General features: G+C 46.8%; 1 protein-coding gene across 8 annotated transcripts in view; it reads right to left on the bottom strand.

Annotated features, from left to right (window-relative positions):
* Positions 1 to 10,826, bottom strand: part of TENM3 (teneurin transmembrane protein 3) — a 450,345-nt gene that overhangs the window by 3,442 nt on the left and 436,077 nt on the right. For all 8 annotated transcript variants that reach the window (XM_055081142.1, XM_028481606.1, XM_055081143.1 and 5 more), the window contains 2 exons: positions 9,180 to 9,476; positions 4,184 to 5,795 (listed from right to left, as the gene is read on the bottom strand). In XM_055081142.1, coding sequence (XP_054937117.1) covers positions 4,184 to 5,795; positions 9,180 to 9,476 — 1,909 coding nt within the window. The remainder of the gene's footprint in view (positions 1 to 4,183; positions 5,796 to 9,179; positions 9,477 to 10,826) is intronic.

Genomic DNA, 10,826 nt, shown 5'->3' with positions numbered 1-10,826 from the left:
GAAATTGAGTTATTTGTAGTGAGGTGGATGGACACAGAGTCTGTCATACAGAGTGAAGTAAGTCAGAAAGAGAAAAACAAATACTGTATGCTAACACATATATATGGAATCTAAGAAAAAAAAGGTCCTGAAGAATCTAGGGGTAAGATGGGAATAAAGACACAGACCTACTAGAGAATGGACTTGAGGACACGGGGAGGGGGAAGGGTAAGCTGGGACGAAGTGAGAGAGTGGCAGGGTCATATACACACTACCAGATGTAAAATAGATAGCTAGTGAGAAGCAGCCGCATAGCACAGGGAGATCAGCTTGGTGCTTTGTGACCACCTAGAGGGGTGGGATAGGGAGGGTGGGAGGGAGACGCAAGAGGGAGGGGATATGGGATATATGTATATGTATAACTGATTCACTTTGTTGTAAAGCAGAAACTAACACACCATTGTAAAGCAATTATACTCCAATAAAGATGTTAAAAAAAAAAAACTGACGATTTTCAGACATGGTGACAATAACTTCAGTAGCAGAACGAAGTGAGACAGGGCTGCAGACATTGCGGATAACAGAGACTCACTTCGACAGAGTGGGTACACGGTCCCTCGTGCGAAGTTGCAACCCGTGCTGGTGATTGTGATAAAAAATGCGAATAACAACGCCCAGAGCATGAAACAGACAGCGTTGTTGACAACAAATGACATTTGTAGTTAGTAAAGGCTGGTCTTAAATAGAAGTCGTGTGTTATTAGCTTTCAAAAGCGACTGCCCAAGTATATGCAGGCTTCCACCACCCATTTTCTATTCATAAGAACCCTGAATTGAGGGTATGAAGATCAACAGTTGATTATTAAAGATGAATGGCGAAAGCTGGCCAAGGGCACAGGCTTTCTGATTCCCATCAGTTCTGACTTCAGAGGCTCACTGTGCAGAGGTGGAGGCAAACTTTTGGGGGAGAGAGGCTGGAAACCTTTAAATGGTATTTTAAAATATTGCCACGTGACTCCAAAAGCCGTTAAGCTGAAAATAAGGCTTTTATTCTGTTCCGGAGGTTATAATGTTACAGAACTAGTCAGCAGGCTTGCAGCTTTATGAGTACAGTTGGGTGTAGATTATTTTATATATTAAGCACATTGCTGGAAAATTTGAAATTGCATTTCACCTAATATATTTTATGCCGTTCCATCTCTCTTTTGATGTTTTTCAGAAAATGCTGCTGTGGCATTCGCTGCCGTCCACGTTGCTAGGAGAGGATGAATCCAGAAGCTGTGGGCTTTCCAGCCTTTCAGCCACTGTCAACACCTCTTAAATAACCAGTGGTAAACTGCTTGTCAGAATGATGGAGGGCCACTTGTTCCCCATTTCCTTCTCCAGGGCACAAACTCTCACTTCGCTGCCAGGTTGGCAGGTCCCTTTGTGCAGGCATCATATAGCCTATAAACCCAGTGGTGTTCTCCCTGTTTTAAATGGAGGGTTGCTGGTGGTGGTGGAGGATAGCAAGTAACACACTGTGTGTGCGTGTGTGCGTGCGCGCGCGCGCGCGCGCGTGCGTAAGATTACGGGGGCTTGTATGTTAGGGAAAATTCTTGGATGGTGCAGTGCTGGGGCAAAGGTACTCCTACTGTGAACAATGTGAAGCAGTGAAAATCGGAGGCGCCTATTAAGTGTTGAAAATTACTGCCCAACAAGTGGGACGTGAAGGCAGATGAGTACTGGAAAACCCTGAAGGAGAATTCCGTAAGGGTGTTGCTGAATCAGGGCGCTGAGAGAAGGGACACTGAACTGGCTCGCGAGGGAGAGGGCTACGAAAAGCCCGGGAAAGCAGGAGGCAGATGTGCAGTGAACAGGGGGCGGAGAGCGGCGCCGAAAACAGACATCTGGGAACGCCTCAAGCACTGGGCGAGAAAAGAGACAGCCCGGAGGAGCACCTAACAGGAGCCAAAGCAAAACAGAAAACTCCAGAATACCTTCCTCTAGGAAACATAAATAGAGCCAAGAGGTTAAGTATGGCAGTGTGCCTCAGGAATGGGAGGTGGAAACAGAAGGGTTCAGAACCCCTGGAGCAGAGCCTGAGGGAAGATCTCAGCTCCCTACGGGACTCCGCGTGCACCGTGGGTGGGGCGTAAATGTGTGCAGCCACTAAGGGGAGAGGATGGCGGTTCCCCACAGAACTGAGAGCTGCCGTACGATCCAGCAATCTCTCTCCTGGATATTTATCCAAAAAATACAAAAACACTAATTCGAAAAGATACATCCATCCCTAGGTTCATGGCAGCATCCTTTACAAGAGCCAAGATATGGAAACAACCTAAGTGCTTATCAGTACATGAATGGATAAAGAAGTATGGTATGTGTACACACACACACACACACACACACACACACAATGGAGTCTTAGTCACACAAAAAATGAAATCTTGCCATTTGTGACAACGTGGATGGATGGACCTTGAGGGTATTACGCTAAGTGAAGTAATTCAGACGGAGAAAGGCAAACACTGTATGACTTCACTCATATGATACAACAATTTTTTATTTTTTGGCCGCGCTGTGCAGCTTGTGGGATCTTAATTCCCTGACCAGGGATTGAACCCAGGCCTTTGGCAGTGAAAACACAAGAGTCTTACCCACTGGACCACCAGGGAATTCCCCTAACTCATATGATATTTTTTTAAAAAAACAAATAAATGACCAAACCAAACATGTAGGTATACAGAACAGAGTAGTGGATGTGTATACACACACACACACACACACACACACACAATGGAGTCTTAGTCACACAAAAAATGAAATCTTGCCATTTGTGACAACGTGGATGGATGGACCTTGAGGGTATTACGCTAAGTGAAGTAATTCAGACGGAGAAAGGCAAACACTGTATGACTTCACTCATATGATACAACAATTTTTTATTTTTTGGCCGCGCTGTGCAGCTTGTGGGATCTTAATTCCCTGACCAGGGATTGAACCCAGGCCTTTGGCAGTGAAAACACAAGAGTCTTACCCACTGGACCACCAGGGAATTCCCCTAACTCATATGATATTTTTTTAAAAAAACAAATAAATGACCAAACCAAACATGTAGGTATACAGAACAGAGTAGTGGTTACCAGAAGGGCAGGAGGCGGGGAGGACAAAGTGGGTAAAGGGCATCAACTGTATGGTGACAGGTGTTCAATCAGTTTTCGTTGGCGAGCACGCTGTCGTGTATACAGAAGTAGAAATAGAATGGTATACACATGAAACTTATAATGTTGTAAAGCAACGTTACCTCAATAAAGAGTAAAGAAGCTGCTCGTTAAAGGGAACTAGGGTCATGCTTGCAAGGACCTGGTCTCTGTTTCACATCCTGCTGCTTCTGTGGTGGCCGAAGGGGGACCCAACGTTTTAAACTGGATCATGCACTAAATTTGGAAAGGTCTTGAATCTATACCCATATTGGCAGAAAAGTTAATGTGTTCATTAGCAGCGCCACCGTACAAGAACACTGCCCTAATTGGTGGTGAAGACAGTAGCGTAAGAGGACAGAATTGGGGAGAGAAACAGGATCCGCCGGCTAAGCAGCTGAGGGGAGAGCCTGTGTCATCACTGTCCCCAGGCGACGGTGGGGAAGGGGGAGTTAACCACCCCCCAGGGATGGGCTGCTGAGTCACGTGGTGGCGTGTTCCTTACTGATTCCTTCATTAGAACTTGACACGTGTGTAAAAGGAAAACCAACATCACACATTGGTAAGGCAGTTACTATTTAAAGCAGAATGGCATATGTTACTGTATTTAATACCATAAAGTAGGCATTGCTCTCCCCATTTTACTGTTAAGGAAACAGACTCAAAAAGTCATGTCACTTGGCTCTAAAGCGTTGGGACTGGAACTCCAATTTGGGGACTCCAAGTTCCTCGTGTTTTCTGCACCCCCATGTCCCTTCCCTTCCTTAAGTGACTGGATCGCGTGTCATTTCAGAAGCCTGTGGTCTTGGGCACTGGCAGACAGAACAGGAAGTCACAAACTATGTCTCAGTGTCCCTTTGTGCTTTCTCCTTGGTTTCATTTAAAAGGTTAGGCATTTGATTTTTTTTTTTTTTTAGGCATTTGATTTTGCATGAGGAAAGCATACAGTTAAACTACCAGCCGTTATTTCGTGTGTTAATCCAGTGATTAAAGTACTTGGAAAGGAAAAACAATTATACTTACCTGTGATGTAGTCTTTCACATCATGGATTTTGCTTGCAGGGTTGTTATTCCTAAACATATACAGGTTAAAGGGAGCTGGGTCCTTCCCAATTCTTTTCCAGATTTCTATGTCAGGCGTTGTCCATCGTCCTGCCAAAATGTCATAATCCCTTTCTCCAAAGTGGATTAATTTTGTGAGTGGGTCATACAAGCCACCATGAAATCCAATTACCAGCTGAAAGTCAATGTTGGAGTCAAAGTAGATTTCGCCGTATGCGGTGTACTGAATCTGTTTGAGCATAAGCCCGTTGCTGCTGAAAACAGCCAGTGGTGTCCCTGTGTTGTCTGACGCGATGTAGAATTCATCCCCGCTGCTGATTTCCATGGCAAAGAGATGTCCTTGGAGATCGTAATAGAGGGAGGTGATCTCTGAACTCGAATGGTTGTAGACGTGAGTAATCCTGGTGGGATAAGTGAGGTCCGCATAAAAAAACTGCAGGTGCTGGCCCAGACTGGTCTTGCTAGACACACGCCTGCCCAGGCCATCGTAACGATAGATCACTGTCCAGCCACTGCCTTTACTGTACACTCGGGTCAGAAGTCCCTTGGAGCTGTACTCAAAGATCTCTGTGCCTCTTTGACGCAGGAAACCATCTTCATCCAAGCGGTACTGAACGTCACCCAGTCGGGTGATCCTGTCTCGCAGGTCATAGCGAAGAGGGGTCAAACGTGCGCTGTTACTTGGGTTCAGTAAGTGGAGGTTTCCGTTCAGGTCGTAGTTGTAACGCCACATGATTTTTTCATTTAGGTAAACTGTCTGGAGCTGTCCGTCAACATCGTACTCATAAGCATATTTGGTAGTGTTGGCGAAGGGCCCTATTTTAATCTCTCTCTTGGTTACCCGACCCATGTTATCATACTGAATTGTAATCCAGTACATGAGTGACCTGAAGATCTCATACTGAATTTCTTTGATGCGGCCGTGGGCATCGAAGTGCTTCGTGTAAGTCATTACAGCTGTGGAAATGATCTGGTTAATATCATAATATATAACTCCAAATTTTCCAAACTGCTCCACTTTTCCAGAAATGTCATCGAACTGATAGAGGTCAATGGGCAGCGGAGTTTCATTGATGACACCCTGCATGCTGGTCACCCGAAAGCTGTTGTCATAGCTGTAGTCGAATCTCGCGTTCACCATCCCATCTTCACTAAAGCGGAAAATCTGTCTGTCAATGAGAGGTCCAATTTGCCTGTACCTGATGGTGCAAATAAAACCATCACTCTGGAGGTTTACCGTTTTGAGGACGCCGGCCGTTTCATCGTAGGTAAAACTGACTCTCGTGCTGTCGTATAAGATTTCTGAGAGCCTGGTCTGCCTCCTGTACTTGAATAAGACCCTCCGACTGGTACCCAGGAAAGCCGTCTGGAGAAGCAGCCCCCCCTCGTTGTAGTCCGTGATGACAGAGGCATTGCTCTCCGGGGGGTTGTATATGTTACGGTAATAGCCGATGGAGCGGATGGTCTGCATTGTGTGGCGAGCCACGCTGGGCATGGTGACGGCCGACAGCTGGTCCCACATATCGTACTCGAAGATGTACTGCCGCTGGCTATGGAGGAGAAGCACCATGGACTGCAAAGAGGGAACACACCGTTAGCCGGCGCTGTGGATGGCGCGGGGAAGCAAAAGCAGATCTAGTGACCACAGATCCGCAAAACCACTCCACTTGAGAGAATGGATTTCATTGCCACTGAGCTCTCCTTGACTTTCCATGCCGTTACCGATTTCCTGCCTAATTTGCCTGGATGCTTAATTGTGAGGGGTTCTGCACTGAGTGCCTCAAATCTCAGGATCGTACCTTTTTTTTTTTTTTTTTTTTTTTCAGGCATTCACAGCCAAGCAGAAGATTGTCAATGGATTCCGGTAAGTCGTAATACGGGCACGAGCAAAGCTGCTTCAAAGACAGCATTTCAAGGGGAAAACAGCATATGGGAAGTGCAGTCCTGTCCATAATTAGCAATTATTTAGTAAGGTGGCTTTTCCCCCTCGTTTGATTGAAGAGCCACTCAAATCATGTTTTAATTTCCAGTGCATTTGGGGGAGGAGCAAAGCATCCAAAACATTACTTTATAAAGAAGAAACATAAAATTAGCCCCAAATGGATCATGTGTACCTAAAGCATCAACAGCAACAAACAAATCACTCGGTGAATGAGAGCTGTCAATGCCCTTGTTAGGAATGTGGATCCAGATATTTTGTTTGTTTGCAAATTCTTAAATGGCCTCTGTAATGACAGGAAAATCTGAATTCTGAAATTTCCTTTTGTGAGCACCAAATCGGACTTGTACCTCAGGTGCGGGGAGGATGGTTCCTGGGCTACAGGCTTGCTTTGGTGCTAAATTATGAGATGAATAGATAGATAAATAAAAATAAGCTCTGCATATTTTGCAAGTAATTGCAGAAAGGCAAAAGACAATGTATTAGGCCAACGTGAGAGAAGGCCAACCTGGAGGCTGGTTAGGTAGCTCTTGCTGTGGTGCAGTGCATGGGCGGTTCCATCCTCTGAGGAAGCCCCCCTCTAAAACCTGCCAGACCAAATGGAAGGATGGCCAAACCGGGAGGGTGGTTAGATTAGGAGCCCACTTCCCCACCTACCCCCCGCACCGGGACTCGCTCTTTGCTTTTGACATAGAAACGCATAACCCCGCGTCCAAGGCTCATTCTTTGCTTCTTTAGCGTCCACCATTTTCAAAAGCAGCTGGCCTGGCTTACACTTCTGCAGAACCTCCTCTCTGGGCACACCTAGGGGCGATTTTTGTGCACAGACTCCGGGGCAAATGTCTCGAGACTTGTTCCTGATGGTCTGCATCCTTCCCTGGACTGTTGGTGCATTCACAGGACCCAGGACTGCGGTCATTCAGAATCACAGCTCACGGTAGGTAGTAGAATATTCCTTACTTGGCCATGAAAAAGTTTTGGCTTAGGGTGCCTATCCTAGCGAGGAAATGGAAATTGTCTGGGTGGATTTTAGAGATTTGGGAGAGATGGTGAGAAAGTGCTCGTTGGCTTTTCTCATCCCTGTTGATACATGGACGTGATCTCGGTTACTGCTGGTGTCGTTTTGTGACAGTGGCCCTTGCCAATGACATGCCCCTTGGCTCCCTTTAAAGATTTTTCAGTCACATTATGGTCACTACTCTCAACTTTGGGGGCCTGAGAGTTTATTCTGTTTAGTGATTGATTGATTTTTGGCCTCACTGCTCGGCTTGCAGGATCTTGGTTCCTCGAGCAGGGATCAAACCCACACCCCAGCATTGGCAGTGCGGACTCCTAACCACTGGACCTCCAAGGAAGTCCCAGTCTGGGAGTTTATATTTCTGTTACTCTTCTCTGTAATGTGCTTAATTTAAATTGGGAAGAGTGTTGCAGAATGAAGTAGTGTTCCACTCCCAGCAACTTCAGGCAGGAGTTGTCTCGGGGCTTGTAGGTTGCAGGATGAGATATTTTCCAGGTGTCGGGACTTGCTCCCAGGAAGGTAAGTGTGGAGGGGGCTTACTCTGTGCTCTCTCAACAAATAACAGCCTGACGACTAACTGTAGCGTGTGATGACGAGTCTGGAGGGAAACTGTCACCTAAGGGGCCTCCGCCGTTGTCTCAGGGGTGCGTCTCTTCTAAGGAGGGCACATAGGCGGGTTTGCAAGAGGAGAACTTGGCAAGTAGGGTGGTAGCTGCAAGCACTCTAGAGTTAGCGGGCTGCCTGAAGGTGAGCTCTGAACACGAACCGGTGCTCAGGAAGTGGAACTAGCCAGGACGGCTCAGGGGCAGGGGAGAGGTAGGTCCAGAGCATCTCTGGTGGAGACCCCGCGGGGCGAGTGAGCGGGACAGCGACGTGCGTGTGAGTGTTCGGAGGACAGGGTTATTGTGTGTAACCGAGGAAGGGGCGGGCCGTGAGGCTGGGAGCTGTGTCTGTGCCTCAGCTGCCGTGTGGCCGCTGGCAGTGCGGGGGCGCTGAGCTGAGAGGCCCCCGAACGCAAAACCAGTGCGAACCTGCGTCTCAAAGGCAGGTGAAACCCCCCATGAATAGGCCTCTTGGTGGATTCTCCTTCTTCAGGAAGGAACTACAGGGAGGTGGTCTCTGCCTCCACTGTTCTATTGTTTTAAAAAATATTTATTTACTTATTTATTTTGGGCTGCGTCGGGTCTTAGTTGAGGCACATGGGGTCTCTCCCTGGGGCGCGCGGGCTCGGCAGTTGTGGCGCGTGGGATCTTAGTTCCCGGACCACGGATCGAACCCGCGCCCCCTGCATTAGAGGGAGGATTCTTAACCGGTGGAGCACCAGGGAGGTCCCTCCTTTTCTTTCACTTTCATTCCCTCTTGGGCCCAGTCGCTGCCCGAAACGTGGCATCTAGGACCCGGCACTCTGCGCACGGATAACTTGGAGTCTTGTTCGGTGTCGTGCACTGCTCTCAAGAATGGGTTCTCTTTACACGCAGAAGCTAGGGGAGAGGCCGCAGAGGACCAGACGTGTGGCTTTCTTACAAAACAGCCTCTTTTGGTTACTAATGCATCAGTAGGGTGTATGTGCTTTTATGGTTATGTCGAAGCTCTGCGGGCAACAACGCAAAATTGACAGCTTTAACTGTGCGAGTGCGTAAGGCTCTTTCTCAAATGAAAAAGCTCGCACGGAGATGATTTACAAATGACTAACAAGCTCAAGGTCTAATCTGTGAATGTTGTTGACGTATGAGGTTGGCAGGTGGGCGCTGTTGTGGCTTGTTTGGTTACAGCATAAATCACGTAAAAGGGTCTCGGAGAGGAGAACTTAACTGAGGAGAAACACCGTGGCTAATGCAGAAATTCATCAGTGCTCTACGGATGTGATCTACACGTGGGTACTCAGAATAACACACGGGGCTCAGTCACGTGACACTGGTCCCCCCGGAAGTGCGCTCGGGTGACTGCTGGAAAATACCGATCACCGCTTCCCTGGGTTTACCCTCTGTGTGCAGGCGTACCTTTTCCAAGTACGTGTAACTCCACGTTTTACCGTCAGCAAAAACCCGGGAAACGATCCTCCCCTGTCCGTCATAATCTACTTTCTCGCTTGTAGTTCCTCGCTGGATGCTGGCAATTTGACCCGTGGATGAATAGGTGACATTGACGGCCATCAGCTTGCTGCTTGGCAGCCAGAGAGTCGGGTGCCCTGATGTGTCGTAGGCGATCCTCAGGAGAAATTTACGGTGGTCATCATAGATCTTTTCTGTCTTTGTTGTTCGATCAAAGTCAACTGAAAGGAGGTTTCTGCCATTAACCTGTTACCACACCAACAAGATGATAAAATAAATCACGCTGTTCCCATACCAGCCCCTTATTCCTCTTCAGGGCCCCCGCTATTGTTTAAACACCATTTATGATGATTGATTCTCTTTGTCAGTAAACTAATTTAGCAACTTCTTGGGTACCAGTGCAAGGCAGTAGATTAACTGCTCTTTTAAAAGGTTTCATTAAGCAGAAATACAGCCTGGCATTTGTTCAAAACCTTTTCAATTAAATTTTGTAACCTTAAGCAACTGATAAGAAAAATGCCGAAATGCATTTGCTTTAAAGTTTGCTCAGAAGATAGGAAGGTGGTAAACCTGACATCTCTGCACATTACTCAGATCCTTGCCCAGCCCCGCCCAGAAGACATTGGGAAATAATTGCTTACTAGATTAATCATGGCTACATTAAATAAAACGGTGGTAATGTGATTCTAGCCCTTCGAAGAGCAGTTAAGAACAGTTAATGTGGAACCCACATTACCGTAAATTATTATTTAGTTTAAATAGCAGGAGGTTACAAACACGATCCTTGTTTTTGTCTAAGTGCTGAAGTGTCACAATTTTTTGGAATGCCTTTTTCTTTGATAACATCTGGTTCACTGGCAAGGACTTCAGATCCTTCACTCCCACATCTACACAGTCTGACCACTGTGCTTACTTTACAAATCTAGCCCCATGCTGTTGTCATAGGGTCTCCGTGTCACGTCCAGAATCTCTGACTACATCTGGCTGTTACTGTCTGTGGTCCAGGGCACACACCAGCCAGCATCTGTTACTGTGGTGGACATGTGGCCTTGGTTAAATTCTACTTTACACGTGGTCTACAGTGTTTGCAGAAGACCAGGGCCAGTCCATTCTTTGGTTTCCTACTGCACCTTTGTGGTGATGGTGGCTTGTCCATACCAAAATGCTCATTAACTGTTCGGATTGTTACAAGTTAAATGGGAAAATCTTTATTTTACTTAACCATGTCCTAGCTAGAACCTTCAAAACAGACAGCTCCAGCTGATCACTTATACACACACACACACACACACACACACACACACACGCACATCACTTATACACACACACACCACTTATACACACACACGCCACTTATACACGCACACACGCCACTTATACACACACACACCACTATACACACACATACACACCACTTATACACACACACGCCACTTATACACACACACCACTATACACACACACATACACACCACTTATACACACACCCCACTTATACACACAGACACATACACCCCACTTATACACACACAGACACACACACCACTTATACACACACACGCCACTTATACACACACACCACTATACACACACACA

Source organism: Physeter macrocephalus, chromosome 20 (assembly GCF_002837175.3).
Source record: "Physeter macrocephalus isolate SW-GA chromosome 20, ASM283717v5, whole genome shotgun sequence".
NCBI classification, from domain to species: domain Eukaryota; kingdom Metazoa; phylum Chordata; class Mammalia; order Artiodactyla; family Physeteridae; genus Physeter; species Physeter macrocephalus.
The sequence above is the reverse complement of the archived record's forward strand: the minus strand, read 5'-3'. Positions and strand labels throughout refer to the sequence as shown.